Source organism: Gastrolobium bilobum, unplaced genomic scaffold (assembly GCF_033153095.1).
Source record: "Gastrolobium bilobum isolate Gb01-03AN ecotype WA unplaced genomic scaffold, APGP_CSIRO_Gbil_v1 utg15966, whole genome shotgun sequence".
Classification (NCBI taxonomy): domain Eukaryota; kingdom Viridiplantae; phylum Streptophyta; class Magnoliopsida; order Fabales; family Fabaceae; genus Gastrolobium; species Gastrolobium bilobum.
This window is the reverse complement of record NW_026897912.1, coordinates 57,081-72,712: the sequence shown is the minus strand read 5'-3', so window position 1 is coordinate 72,712 and position 15,632 is coordinate 57,081. Positions and strand designations below refer to the sequence as shown.

The 15,632-nt window shown below is 35.9% G+C and overlaps 1 protein-coding gene across 1 annotated transcript; it reads left to right on the top strand.

The window, feature by feature from the left end:
- The first annotated feature begins 3,435 nt into the window (after positions 1 to 3,435).
- On the top strand, positions 3,436 to 15,400 carry LOC133311376 (protein DETOXIFICATION 46, chloroplastic-like). Its single transcript, XM_061512416.1, has 14 exons — positions 3,436 to 3,565; positions 3,681 to 3,775; positions 8,850 to 8,958; positions 9,160 to 9,215; positions 9,483 to 9,538; positions 10,257 to 10,395; positions 10,515 to 10,652; positions 10,734 to 10,802; positions 10,899 to 11,009; positions 11,304 to 11,432; positions 12,734 to 12,811; positions 14,830 to 14,901; positions 14,980 to 15,042; positions 15,121 to 15,400. Exons 1-14 carry the CDS (start codon positions 3,457 to 3,459, stop codon positions 15,217 to 15,219), a joined length of 1,323 nt encoding a protein of 440 aa, XP_061368400.1. The 5' UTR covers positions 3,436 to 3,456; the 3' UTR covers positions 15,220 to 15,400.
- Positions 15,401 to 15,632: the final 232 nt, after the last annotated feature.

Sequence of the window (15,632 nt, the reverse complement as noted above, 5' to 3'; positions counted from 1 at the left end):
ATCAATTCTTGAGGTGACAAAGGTAACAAAAGAATTATAGTCTTCATTGAGACCATCCAAGATCGCATCGATGTGGTCTTCTGCATCCACTAGACATCTTGTTGCAGCCAAGGAGTCAACAATCTTCTTGATTTGGAGCAGGTATTTCGAAACCTCCCATTCTTTTCGGGTGTTTCTCAACTGAATTTTCAGTTGTTTGACTTTGGCTCTTGTTTTTGGGGCAAAGGATTTTTCTAACTTCTTCCAAACTTGGAAGGAATTCTGGAAACCAACCATACTCGGGTATAGTGTTTCTGTCATGGAGGAAAGCAACCATGACAACAATAATTGGTCTTGTTGAATATCTAACAATCTTTGAGTTTCTTGATTTGTGGTGCTTGTGGTGACTAAGTCTTTTTCTAGGTATGGTGCTTGTTGAAACTGGATTAGAGGAAGTTTTGATTGAGTTTTGCACGCGTGTTGCCTCCATGAAAGATATCAAGATTGGATGATGAAGAAACAAGAAGATGAAGAAGTCAACATCTGAATATACCTCTGAATATTATTCAATGAATTATTGAGTTTACAAGAGAGCTATAGCCTTTACATAAGCTGATCAAGATTAGTTATTAAACTGAGTTTAATAACTAAATCAGTTATAAATCAATTACATTAGTTATAACAATGCATTATTATATCTATTTGTATATTGTATCTCATCAAAATATAAAAAGTAAAATGTGAAAATTATTAATTACTTAATTAAAAAAATTAAAAATGTTGAATAATATTCAAAATGTTATGTATTTCAAAGAAAAATAATAATACAATAACATTCAATAATAAGGACTTTATTTTATTACGTAAGGACTAAGGATGCATTGTTTATACGCAAAAAGTAATATTGTTTTCATATTTTTTATAAAACTTTGAAAATATGAATCATAATAATTTTTGTTATGATAATTATTAATAGAAAAAAATATTTATTCTTTTAAAGGATAGTTATTTTAGTTAAAACTATTATTTTTTATTTCATATTTAAATTAAAAAAATCTCTCACTTTCTTCCATAATAATTTTTGTTTCTCTTACTATAAAACATAATAGTTTTGATTAAAATAGCTTAATTATATGTCTTTTTGTTGTAATTAAATATCTTTTAAAAGGATAAACACTAAACTAATCATTCCAATAAATAATATTACTTAAAAATGAAACAAAAGATGATTAAAATATCCTTCAAATTGAAAATTTGGATGATTGAAAAGTTTAAGTGAATGTAATAACAAAAATAACATTAAATATTATTATATGTATCACCTAAACAATATGTGTTATTATATGTGGATATATAAAAAAAAAAAACAGTATACATATAATAAACAACAAAATAACATGTCTATTTATTGCTTGTCATGGTAGGTAAGGTGGCTATTAGAGGTTGTTTGGAACGAGATGTTCTTCAAGATTTTGGGAAAACTAAATTTTTTAAATTTTAAATTTTTGAATATTATTATAAATTAAATGTAAAAATTATATTTTTAAAAATCGTGATTCCCGGACAAAAAAAATTTCTCCTCTATCAAATGTCTTCTCAAAGAGAAGTTCCCTACTTCCGTTCCGTTGAGAGTGCCGTAATGGTACCTGTCCACTTTAAACGCAAGTGATTTTTTATTATTTTTAAAGAAGGGAAGATATGAAATTATGATTGTTTGTTAATAATATAACGATATATATATATATATATAATAAATACAAACATACTAAAATATACCTTCTTAATTTCTTAAACAGTATAAACAGTAACAATGACCGCACTTTGATTTCTAAAATGAACCGTCATTTACAGAGAAACTAAATCTCACAAGCTAATATGCAATTGTCGATTTGTCCCTTTTTTAAAAGGATCCAATCCGATCATAAAGAAGTACGCAAATGAATTACTTCTAATGGAACAAAAATTGACGGATGCAGCTACTGCTGTCCCTCCAAGATATAAACTATTAATTAATTTTCACTTAATAGAGTATTAATTGCAAAATATATACCATTACTAAATTTGTTTGACATTTTTTTAATATATTTTATAAGGTTTCTGTTAGCATATAATTAAGAGTTTCATACTAATATCTACTGATATTATGACATATTATTATCAATTATTACTTCATTTTCTCAAAAATTAATACAAAGGCCGATCAATAATAACATACTCAAATATTAATAAATGTCGATATAAATTCAATTTTATTGTCAATTCTTATTGACTAAATTCTTATTAATGCTAATCTACACTTTCAGAAGTTCAATGCTATTCTATTTAAACATAACTAACTCCATTAAAATAAGATTGTCTATAAAGTAAATGAATAAGGATATATTTATCCATATAAGTTATTCTATTTATATTTTTTTTGTTTATTTTTTTCTATCACTCTCTAATATTATTATATCGGAATACAAAAATGATAAAAGTAGTTGAAATTCTGATATAATAATATTAAGGAGTGGTAGACAAATATAGACAAAAAAAAAAGATAAATAAAATAATCTATCTCATATTTATCATTAAATTAATTTAAAATACATTATAATTCTAGCGAACTAAAATTTAAGGGTGAATATGATTTGACTTACCTACTCTAGCGATAAATATATTTCAGAGAAAAATTTTCGTGTACCCATCCTTTATCCCCCTAAATACGATAGACGTCTTCTTTTTCCTAAATTAGAGAAATTTAACTAATCGATGATTATTTTGAATAATTTTTTTCTAGTAACTGATTTAACAATAAGAACATCAGTTGGTCACGTGCACACGGGATCCCCCGCACGCGATCTTGCCGAAAACATAAAATGTCGTGCGAGAAAAAAAGAAAGTAGTTGGTTTGGAAGATGGACACAACAACGTAACGGGCATGAGCATGAGGCAAAGTGAGAAAGCAAAAACAAAAACCCAAATCGCGCGAAGCCGTATCTTTCAAAACCTTTTCCTCTCTTGATCTCTTCTCTTCACTTCATTCTCTGTTTCACACCTAATTTCTCTTCCTCCTTCATCAGTTCCTCTGCAAAAAGAGAAATAATGCAGCTCAATACCCTATTATTAACCCTACGACTACCTCCCTTTCCCAACAACCTTCATTTCCAAAGATTATCTCGCCCTTCTCTTCACTTTTCTCGTCCAACTCTCTCTTCTCAAACTCTTTCACCTGAGAACCGTTCCTTCAAGTTATTAATAACAGCCTGCGCCAGCAACGTCAATCATCTTGAAATTCGAAGCGAGAATAAGATCAATTCCGAGCGAGTTTCTCTGTTCAGTGATGAAGAGGAAGAGGAAGAGGAAGCAGGTTCTAATTCTAATACACACAGTCTCACTTGCGATTCGGAGCCAGTCTCAGAGTTCAATGTTGAAGAACAAACTGGTTCCAGTTCCAATTCTAATAGACACAGCATATGGGAACAAACGAAGGAGATTATGATGTTTTGTGGACCTGCCATTGGGCTCTGGATCTGTGCGCCGTTGATGAGTCTCATCTCAACGGCCGTCGTTGGTCGACGAAGCTCTACTGAGCTTGCTGCTTTAGGTAATTAATCTTCCAAATTAAATTCAAATCATGCCATTTTCTTTGATTATCCCTTTGTTTTCGATTTTAGCAAGTTAATTATATTAAAAAAAAACATGTTGTTTCGTGTGGCCAGGACCTGGAACGGTTTTTTGTGATAACATGAACCTCTTGTTCATGTTCCTCTCGATAGCAACTTCCAATATGGTTGCTACTTCACTTGCAAAAGGGGTTAGTTTTTTGGCTTTTCATGTGTATTCTATATATGTCATGCTACAATCGGTGCAATTATGTCGAACCATTGTCACTGAATATCAGAAACTCATTCTTAATGGTTCATTTGTTATGTTTCTGAACCATCATGCCATAAATCTACCACCAGAAGCTATGATAATTATTATTTTTTTCTCCCTGTTCTGTTGGGTTTTTAAACTTTATTTGAATAAAAGAAAATAGAAAATGAAAGGTTTTTTTGGTGAAGAGGTGTGTCTCTTAGGAATTTGTTAGTGGACATTAATGAGTTTAAAGTTTCTAAGAAGTAGTCATTAATGTGTTTAGATTTCCTAAGTTAGTCATTAGTATTTCTAGTTATTTGCTATTGCTTTTAAATAGTACCATGTAAATCATTTGAATGTAAGGCTTGAATGTTAATGATATACAAAGAGGTATATTCAGAGAACTCCTTGTGTGTTTTAAGTGTTTGAGAGAAACACCATTAGAGGACCTGCGATTCACAAATTGGCATCAAAGCTTGAGTTATGGAGAGTGTGAGCACTTCCAGTATGTCGTTGCCCCGCCTGACAAAGGCGAATTACGTGAATTGGAGTATCCAGATGAAGGCGTTGCTCGGATCCCAGGATGCTTGGGATGTTATTCATGACGGTTTTGCTGAACCTGCAACCACTGCAGGATTTACAGCAGCTCAAACCAAGGCGTTGAAAGAGACGCGTGCGAAGGACAAGTCAGCCTTATACACGCTTTTCCGAGCTATAGACGAGTCCGGATTTGAGAAGATAGCAGGAGCAACGACGTCTAAGGAAGCATGGGACATCTTGGAAAATGTCTATAAAGGTGCTGACCGAGTAAAGCAGGTCCGACTTCAAACTCTACGTGGCGAGTTGGAAGGCATGAAGATGAAAGATTCAGAGGGTGTATCCGAGTTCATCACCCGAGTTCAAGCCGTGGTGAATCAGTTAAAGCAGAATGGTGAGCAGATATCTGATACTAGAGTTGTTGAGAAGATTCTGAGGTCGCTGACCGACGACTTCGAAAATGTGGTATGTGCAATTGAGGAGTCGAAGGACTTGGCTACGCTTTCTGTTGAAGAGCTAGCAGGTTCCCTTGAGGCGCATGAGCAGCGCAAGAAGAAGAAAAAGGAGGAGTCGCTGGAGCAAGCACTCCAGACAAAAGCAAACATTAAAGATGAGAAGGCGCTCTATTCTCAAAATGTCCGAGGTAGAGGTCGTGGACGAGCTGGACGTGGAAATGGCCGAGGTGGTCGTGGCCGAGGTCATGAGGTGAGAAATGAAGAAAGAGCTGAGTCGAGTCAGAGAGGAAGAGGACGTGGCCGAGGTGGAAGAGGCCGGTGGTCAAATCAAACAAATGTGGAATGTTACAAGTGTGGCAAGTATGGCCATTACTCGAGAGATTGCAACTCGGACAAGTGTTACAACTGTGGCCGAGTTGGGCATTTCGCTAAGGATTGCCGAGATGAAAGAAAAGTTGACGAGGCTTCAAACCTCGCTGTAGAAGGAGATGGAGGAGTTCTTATGCTAGCCCATGGTGAAACCAGTTCAAAGAATGAGACGGAGTGGTATTTGGATACCGGTGCCAGTAACCACATGTGTGGTTACAAACACTTGTTTAAGGAGTTGAAGACGGTGGAAGCCGGACATGTCTCTTTTGGAGACGCGTCCAAAATTGAAGTAAAGGGTCGAGGTACGATCTGTTTCTTGCAAAAGGATGGACGAGTTGGTACAATCCGGGACGTGTATTACGTGCCCGAGCTCAAAAGTAACATATTAAGCATTGGACAGCTGATGGAGAAGGGTTACTCGGTTCTAATGACAGACCGAGTTCTACTGTTGAAAGACAAACAAGGGCGTCTGATAGCCCGAGTTCAGATGGAAAAGAACAGAATGTACAAGCTGAGTCTAAGGAGCATGGAGGTCGGCTGTCTTCAAGCCGGGGTAGAAGATAAGATGGACTTATGGCATAGACGGTTTGGACACCTTCATTATGGTGGTCTGACCGAGACGATGAAGAAGGACATGGTAGTGGGACTACCGAAGATTAATTCTGAAGGAAGATTTTGCGAGGACTGCGTATTGGGAAAACATGCGAGAAGCCCGTTCCAAAGGATGGCAAGATACCGAGCTAGGCAGCCTCTGGAGTTGATACATACCGACCTGTGTGGACCCATTACTCCGGGGTCTTTCAGTGGTAAGAAGTATTTTGTAACCTTTATTGATGATTTCAGTCGAAAGACTTGGGTGTATTTTTTGGAAAAATCCGAGGTGCTAGAGGCATTCAGGAGTTTTAAAACAATGATAGAGAATGGTACTGGAAGATACATCAAGTCGGTCCGCTCAGACCGAGGTGGGGAGTACGTGTCAACAGCTTTCAAGAAGTATTGTGAAGAACATGGGATAAGGCGGTTCCTGACCGCTCCGTACTCGCCCCAGCAGAATGGAGTAGCTGAGAGAAAGAACCGGACTATCCTGGATATGGTCCGATCTATGCTAAAAACGAAGAACATGCCAAAGGAGTTCTGGGGAGAAGCCGTGCAATGTGCCGTGTACGTGCAAAACCGATGTCCGCACTCAAGTGTGAATGATAAAACTCCACAAGAAGCATGGAGTGGTCTAAAGCCATCAGTGGCTCATTTCAAGATTTTTGGTAGTGTTGCGTATGCACACATACCGTATCAATTGAGGACAAAGCTAGAAGATAAAAGTAAGAAGTATGTGTTTATTGGCTATGATGAGAAGACGAAGGGGTACAAGTTGCTGGACCCCGTCAATAAAAAGGTGTTGGTGAGCCGAGATGTAAAAGTGAATGAGGAAGATGGATGGGACTGGAGTAGTCCATCTGGGGTCAATGTGGAACCCGGACTAAAATCAATTGAGGTCGGACAACCTTCAAATCAATTGAGGTCGAGAACCCGAATGACTCAGATAGTGATGAAGAGATGAGACAACCGAGATTGAGGAGTCTACAAGATTTGTATGATTCCACCAGTGAAGCACACTTGGTATGTCTGTTGGCAGATTCTGAAGAAGTAAGCTTTGAAGAAGCAATCCGAGATGAGAAATGGCAATCAGCCATGGAGGAGGAAATAAAGGCGATAGAAAAGAACAAGACGTGGGAGTTAGCCGAGCTGCCCAGAGGAAGTCGGCCCATTGGTGTGAAATGGGTCTACAAGAAGAAAATGAACGCTAAGGGGGAGATCGAAAGATACAAAGCCCGGCTAGTGGCGAAAGGGTATAGGCAGAAGGCCGGCATTGATTATGACGAGGTGTTCGCACCCGTAGCAAGAATGGAGACAATCAGGCTGTTGATCTCTCAAGCAGCCCAATTCGGATGGCCGATCTATCAGATGGATGTGAAGTCGGCATTCTTAAATGGAGTACTCGAAGAGGAGGTATATCTGGAACAACCTCCGGGATTCATGAAAGCCGGACAAGAAAGAAAAGTGTTGAGACTGAAGAAAGCCTTGTATGGGTTGAAGCAGGCCCCAAGAGCCTGGAACACAAGAATTGACAATTACTTCAAAAAGGATGGATTTGAGCAGTGTCCATATGAACATGCTCTCTATGTAAAGAAGAAGGAAGGTAAAATTTTACTTGTTGCCTTATATGTTGATGACTTAATTTTTCTGGGAAATGATGAAAGAATGATAAAAGACTTCAAGAAGAAAATGACGGAAGAATTCGAGATGACGAATCTCGGTCTGATGAGGTATTTTCTTGGTCTGGAGGTCAGACAAGACAAATCCGGGATCTTCGTCTCTCAGGAAGCCTATGCAAAAGGAATTTTAGAGAAGTTTAAAATGACAGACTGCAACCCGGTTTCAACGCCAATGGAACCCAGGTTGAAACTTTCAAAGTATGATGGAGGAGAGAGAGTTGATCCGAGTTACTACCGAAGTCTAGTTGGAAGTCTGAGATACTTGACGTGTACGAGGCCGGATCTGTGTCTGAGTGTTGGGATCATAAGTCGATTTATGGAAGACCCGGGGTACACTCACTGGAAGGCGGCTAAGAGAATTCTGAGATATGTGAAGGGAACAATCTCGCAAGGACTTCATTACTCGAAGTCGGACAAATACAAGTTGACGGGTTATTCAGACAGTGATTGGTGCGGAGATGTTGATGATAGAAAGAGCACGGCTGACTATGTGTTTTTCATGGAAAACACGGCTTTCACGTGGGTATCAAAAAAGGAACCCATTGTGACCCTGTCTACATGTGAAGCCGAGTATGTTGCGGCATATTGGTGTGTTTGCCATGCAATATGGCTAAGGAATTTACTAAGCAAGCTGGAGCAAGGGCAAGTCGGCGCAACCGAAATCCGAGTTGACAACAAGTCTGCGATCGAGTTAGCAAGGAACACGGTAAATCATGAGAGGAGTAAGCATATTGATGTCAGGTTTCATTTCATCCGAGATCAAGTCAAAGAAGGAAAAGTGGAGCTCACTCATGTTGCAAGTCGAGATCAAGTTGGAGATATTTTTACAAAGCCCCTGCTGACGTTGTTGTTTGAAAATTGCAAGAAGAAGATGGGAATGAAGGATGGTAGAGATATTAAAGTTTAAGGAGGAGTTTTGTTGGGTTTTTAAACTTTATTTGAATAAAAGAAAATAGAAAATGAAAGGTTTTTTTGGTGAAGAGGTGTGTCTCTTAGGAATTTGTTAGTGGACATTAATGAGTTTAAAGTTTCTAAGAAGTAGTCATTAATGTGTTTAGATTTCCTAAGTTAGTCATTAGTATTTCTAGTTATTTGCTATTGCTTTTAAATAGTACCATGTAAATCATTTGAATGTAAGGCTTGAATGTTAATGATATACAAAGAGGTATATTCAGAGAACTCCTTGTGTGTTTTAAGTGTTTGAGAGAAACACCATTAGAGGACCTGCGATTCACATGTTCCTTGTGCCTTATCTTCAAGGATGTCAAATTTAGTACATATGGGTATTTTTGTTTTACTGTTTCTAGAGTTGGAGTGGAGGCAATATTTCTTAAATGTTGACAGTTAATTCCTGTACTGTACTTTTGACTATAGATTGCTGCAATAAACGGTGCAGGACAAAAATGAGACGCAGCATCAAATATCTATTTTGCTTTTTGTTGGCTTTATATGTGGGGCACTGATGCTTTTGTTTACACAATATCTTGGTCCATGGGCATTAACCGGTAAGTAATCCGCATAAATATTTTGTTTATCTGAACGTTACAAAATACACGTATAGTGCACATTTTACTTGCTTTCGGCAGTTAGTCATTTTATAAGGCAACGGCAAGAAATGAACAATGCAATTGCAATATACCGAAGACGAACCTCCAATAGGGCAATGGAAATATATTAACAATAGGCTGTTTATTTTTCATTTACAGCTTTTACTGGGCCAAAGAATGTGCATATTGTACCTGCAGCAAGCAAATATGTTCAGGTTCATTTTCTTTCTCTCTATTTTTTATTTTTATTTTTTATTTTTTATTTGGTTACAAGGTTCATTTTCTTTCTATTAAAACCCAAACCTGTCTTTAATTTGATCACTTGATCATCCAATATTCTCAAAAAAAAGTTGTAGCCATAACATATTAACATATACTTCTTAATCATGTTTTTCAACAAGTGCCTTGACTTAATAGTTTTGCACCTAATTCTCAGATTGATTCTTAGACCTTTGACTTAAAAAGAGATATTGTCTTGATAGATTCGTGGCTTGGCATGGCCTGCGGTTCTTTACGGACTGGTTGCTCAAAGTGCAAGGTGTGCCTCTACCCATGCGTCATCTATTATTCACCTGCAACTCTGAGTCTGAAAGCATGTGAGGGTTGTTATTTTCTGATGGTTATGAATTTTACATTCGCTCATCATGTTGTGAGGTTTTATATCGGTCCAGTAGTGTAAGCAATGACCATACAGGATACACAATATACAATCTTTACATGAAGTAACTTTCTCTGTTTTTATCTTCATACGGTGAATTATATGCTTTTGCATAGCTTTTCCATTAGTTTGTCACTTCATGTTTTGAACCTGGCAAGACTTGGAGAATTCTGTGCATTCATATGGAATTCCTTCTCAAACAGCAATTTCATAAACATAATACTTAAATTCTCTGGGGTAAAACTATTTTCATGTTTTTGTTAATCTAAAGTCGAGACTTCTAGTTGCATGTTTGCCACCTGGAAACTGTGATTGAAATTTTTCATTAAGACACTGTTCAGCATAATTTGGCTTGAAGATTGTTCTTTTTTTAATCATCACTAGGCCCATATTTTGGATGGAATGTAAAGTAACGGTGAAAATAGGTATCCTGATCTGCAAGTAGCATGGACTTCCTGCTCTAGAATGCATTTCACTACATTTTTTGCTATAAGTTTGAATTCTTACGTCGAGTCTACTTAGTACCCACGCTGATGATAAATAAATCAGTACTTATATTGTCATATTGCATTCTGATAATGTTTTGATCTTGATTTAGTCTTGGCATGAAAGATTCATGGGGACCTATGAAGGCTTTGGTCATTGCCAGTGCTGTGAATGGAATTGGTCATGTAATCCTATGCAGTTTTCTGCAGTATGGTATAGAGGGTGCAGCATGGGCGACAATGGCATCCCAAGTATGTTAAAGAAGCATTTGTCACAAGATTTGGGTCGATTTTTATTTTATCTTCTTTCTTTTTTTTTGCTGACTCATTCTTCCAAATTCCAATACCCCACCTGTCTAATTTCTGTACAGATTGTAGCAGCTTTTATGATGATTGAAGCACTGAACAAGAAAGGATATAATGCTTTTGTCATCTCAGTGCCATCATTCTCTGACTTTCTGAAAATATTCGGGATTGCAGCACCTGTGTTTGTGATGATGTTCTCAAAGGTTGATTAGGTTTTTCTTGGATTGTACCTGAATTGGCTTGCTTGTATATATATGCATCTGAGATTCTTTTTGTGTTTTTAGGTGGCTTTCTACTCTCTTATTACATATTTTGCCACAGCTATCAGCACTCATACAGTTGCAGCTCATCAGGTTGGCTTTACTTACAATTGCATTTTCATTGCTATATCCTTTCTATGTATGGGGATCTGTTTTTCATATATTAATGATCAAGTCACCATTTACTAGGTTATGATTCAGATGTACAGCATGTGTGTAGTATGGGGGGAACCTCTTTCTTTAACTGCACAATCATTTATGCCCGAGTTATTATACGGGTTCAACCGAAGTTTGGAGAAGGTTAGTAAAGTTCAGTTGCCGTATAAGGTCATACAGCATGTCTTGGTGAATATTACTTCTCACTATTACATATCTAATGCCCAAAATGTTGTGTTATTCCATGACTTAAATTTTTGTGTGTTTGCGCTCACGTGTATCACTACTCACTGACAACGAATATCTTGAGCTAATTATATGGAATGAAAGGACCTCGAGTTTTTGCACCTAAAAAAAGAGACCTTGAGTCGTCTCATCTGTCTTTTAAATGGGGCATCGTTTCTCTTTGTCCACTAAAGGTTAAGGAATGTCAAACAGGCACGAACTCTGCTGAAGTCGCTGGTGATTATTGGAGCATTACTAGGACTAGTAATTGGGGTTGTCGGAATGTCCGTTCCTTGGCTGTTGGCAAACATCTTTACTCCTGATCCTAAGGTCATAAAAGAGGTTTGTTATTCGAAACTTAAAGAAGTTACTCTATTTGCTTTACTCCTTCTGGCTATTTGGTCTCCCAGTTTTTGCGGCATGCTGTAACTTTAGCTGGATAAATGACTAGTGTTTTTTGGTTATGAATTAACTTTGTTTTTGCGATAGCTAAGTTGTTGCTGCTACGTGAATTTATTAGAATATATGAAAAATATCTCCTAATATCTACAATGTATCTTAAAATAGTTTAAAATAATTTAGATGATCTTTTGGGAATATTTTCTTTATTTTTTATATTTCTTAATTGATTAAGATTTAGAGTTTAATATTAGTGTAAATAAGGATTTATGCTTTGTTGTTTGTATCACATTTTGTAACACATTAAATTAATAATTTTAGATTTATTAGAAAAAAATTCTTATTTCTTTATTTAAGATTTAGAGTTTAATAATAATATAAACGAGGAATAATGTTTGTACCTAGGGGTGTAAATAGGTTAGGTTAGGCTAGACTTTGACTTAAATAGGCCAGACCTATTTACAAAACATTGGATCTGGTCTGGCTTGTTAGCCTGTGTAGGCCCCAAATTATAAATCTGACCTGAGCTATATTTAAAAAACAAAAGCCTTGACCTAGGCCTATTACGTGTTTAAGACTATTAAACATTCAATAATTAAAAGAATAACTAAAATAATATTAGTTTATTATTCAAAATTATTAAAATAATAATTTTATTTATTTTATTTAAAATAAATAATATGATATAGGCCGGCCTGTAAGCTTATAGGCCGGCCCGATATATACAAAAAACCTATGGCCTGTTTTGTAAATAGATTTTTTAATAGTCTATGCCTATTCTATTTTACTATTTGTAATAGGTCAAGTCTGGCTTAATATAAGCTAGGTCGTAGACCCTTGTAGGCCGGCCTAGCACATTTACACCGCTATTTGTACCTTATATCAACATCATAACCTTAGATTATTGAGTCTTTATTCTCACTCTTTTACCATCCCTAATCGATTCGCTTTATTTTCAACAAACTTACGCTACTTGAGTACTTGATTAGTGTTGCAATCACTGGATTAAGTTAATTTTGGTTTTTTCACTTCCAAGAAGTGACTGACAAATGAATTCTAGAAATGTTTAAAGGAGGGTTTTTTATCTTGTGAATGATTTGTACTTCATTGTTGATGAAGATTTTCATTTAAAAAAGTCAATAGATTGAAACCTTTGATGCGAGTTTAAGCTTTTACATTAGTTTAAAGAATCAGTGCCTTTTTAATTTTAATCGATGCTTAACTTCAATTTTGTTTTAATGCAGATGCACAATGTGTTGAGTCTGTTCTTTATTGCATTATCTGTGGCACCCTGTACTCACAGCCTCGAGGGTACATTATTGGTACGTTAGATCTTTCTGACATTTTTAATAGTTTCAAATGTCCAATATTAATGATGTGATCTTATCCTGAGAATGATTTTTAAAATTAAAATAATCCTAATTCATTTGGATTAGTCTAGCGTGGCTTTCCTTCCTTTTTAACTTTCTAAGTAGGAATTTTAAGGAATTTTTTTTCCGGATCGGCTCCATCTTATTTGTGTTCATTGTTCACATAAATATCCAATAAAGCTGAATGGAAGTTTATGCGTGTTAGATCCTATCATTGGCACTATATTGCTATTTTGGATCCATCTTTATTACATTTACTCCATCTTTTTTTTTTTTTTTTTTTTTGATAATCGCATTTACTCCATCTTTAAATCCTTAAATATTATATCTTCTGTTTTTGTCCTGTGTTGCTATTTTGGCAAGTATATCGATCACACAAGTAATGAAGTAATGAGTAAAAGTATTGTTCCCATGAGGATTAAAGTTCAAACACTAATTCGCTATTCTGTTTAAGTTGGACAATTCAATCAAGAGAGTTGAATAAAAATTAATTAATAATTAAAATAGAAAAGAGCATCAAGAACACAAGAACAAGGTTTAAACAATAAAGAAAAGTGCAGTTATGGACTCGATTTCCCCCAATCTCCCCTTTGTATTCTGAATTAAGAACCTTAGTTAATCCTCCTTTTTATTGCCAATCAATTCATCTAATTTAGCTAAAATCCAATCCCTTGGTATTTTAACCCTTTACTCCCTTAATAGAATCTTAATTACTTGGTGTTTCTCAAAAAGATTTAAGCATTAAAATCAAGAATCATAAAAATTGCACAATTCGTATGTCTATCCCTAAATTCATACAAATTAATGATGAATGAGGCAACCCAAATTCATATACCAACATTCATATTGTCATACATGAATCCTAATTCATTTTACAAGAGGATTAACTCATAGAAGTATGAAGAACAGACACATTCATTCAATATAAAAAGGAAAATTGTATTAAAGATTAATTCATAAACATAAAGATTCAATTGGATTCTGTCTAACCTTAACTACAAAGGAAATTAACTAGCTACTCATGGAAAAAACAAAGACAAAAGAAATCATAGAAGCTTCCCCAAACTCTGGCAATGAAGATGTGGTGAATCTCTATGAATCTCAGCTTGATCTTGCCTTGAACACGTCCTCGGTCCTCAAAAACATGAAAATCCAAGCAAACGCGCTTTCCCAATGTCAAAGATGCCTCCCGCTGTCAAGATATATGAAAATACTCTTAAGAATGGCTTATATAGACGGAGAAATCCTTGTTTTGGGTGAAAACCACGGGCCATAATTGGGCGCTGTAGTCATTTTACAAATTGGAGTGCGCTGCAGCACTCTATGGCAGCAAGCACAATGTTTTGTATTTTGGGCATAACTTGAGCTACACTCGTCCGATTGATGTGATCTTAGTTTCGTTAGAAAGATAAAAGAAAGATCTACAACTTCTATGAAGAACAAAAGATTCAAATCCATCTAATTTGATATGAAAAATTGGCCGGAAGAAAGCTTCAGGGAGATTTTCTCTAAATTTTTGCCCCTCAATTATTGCTTCAAGCCCTTCTAACTTAACCTTGCTCCAATTCAACTTTATTGTCCTACAAAATTAGCAAAGATTAATCACATATATCAGAGGAACAAAGTTACTGCTTTTTAGCCAAATAACTAAGTTCTCATGCTTACAAGGATTACCTCCACCCCACACTCGCTAGTCGGGTTTAACGGGGAGTTGTTTGGTGGTTTAACTAAGTTCTCATTCTTTAGACTAGATTTAAGAGTGATTTTAGCACTTTAAAACATAATAAACTTTTGAGTTTACCACCTTGTTTCCAAAATAAGTACATCACTATTTCATTACTGATATCCTCCCTTTTTACTGCTTGTTTTCCCTACTAGTTCTCAGTATAGTTATGTAATAGCATTAAGGTACTTATGAACATGCACAAAGTTATTTGTTCTAGTGATTATGTTTCCTTTTCCTTTTGCAGGCCAGCAGGGACCTTAAATTTATTAGCTTATCCATGAGTGGATGCTTCTCTGTCGGAGCCCTTTTATTATTGGTATATATCTAGTGATAGACATTTGTCCTAAAGTTAATTTTCATGTTGCTTGAACTTATGCTTCTTTCCTTGTGTCAGCTTGTGAGTAGGAGAGGTTATGGCTTGCCAGGTTGCTGGTGTGTTCTAGTAGGATTTCAATGGGTAAAGATGACATAATCAAATTCAACCTATTTATTACTTTTACTTTTGGCCCTATCTAAATACGTAGGCATTTTTCAGGCTCGATTCTTCCTTGCTCTCCGGCGTCTTCTCTCTCCTAATGGCACGCTTTACTCAGAGGAAGGTCAGTTTAAAATGGAAAAGTTGAAAGCTGCTTAGGTTCAGGTTTGTCCACAAGTTGCGCGAGGAAACTACTAAGGAGCTGATGATGATGGAAACCTAACAGGGAATTACTCCTCTACCCAAGTTTTTTTCTTGCAGTAACCTGTAGCCTTGTTAGTTGTCAAAATTCCGTTGGTTGTTGATTGTATTTTGTGGACTTCAAACATTTATTGTTAAAACCAGCAACTAATAAAATGATTGACAACTAATCACGATAACGGTACCCAAGGCAACATCCAGGGTATCCGAGCAATTCCTAATATACAAAGTTTACCTAGGCAGCGCTGTTTTTTTCTCTGTTTGTTATTCTTTTAACAATTTGCAAGGGTTCGAGCACATTATACCATATGTATTATTATTTGTATCCTCGTCAATTTATCACGTAATGGAACATGAATAAGATATATAAC

Excerpts from the sequence above, each read along its gene's own strand:
- LOC133311376 (XM_061512416.1), top strand. The coding sequence starts at position 3,457 with ATGATGTTTTGTGGACCTGCCATTGGGCTCTGGATCTGTGCGCCGTTG. Across the intron at positions 9,539-10,256 it reads CTGGTTGCTCAAAGTGCAAG|TCTTGGCATGAAAGATTCAT; the intron begins GTGTGCCTCTAC and ends ATCTTGATTTAG. Across the intron at positions 10,396-10,514 it reads GGGCGACAATGGCATCCCAA|ATTGTAGCAGCTTTTATGAT; the intron begins GTATGTTAAAGA and ends ATTTCTGTACAG.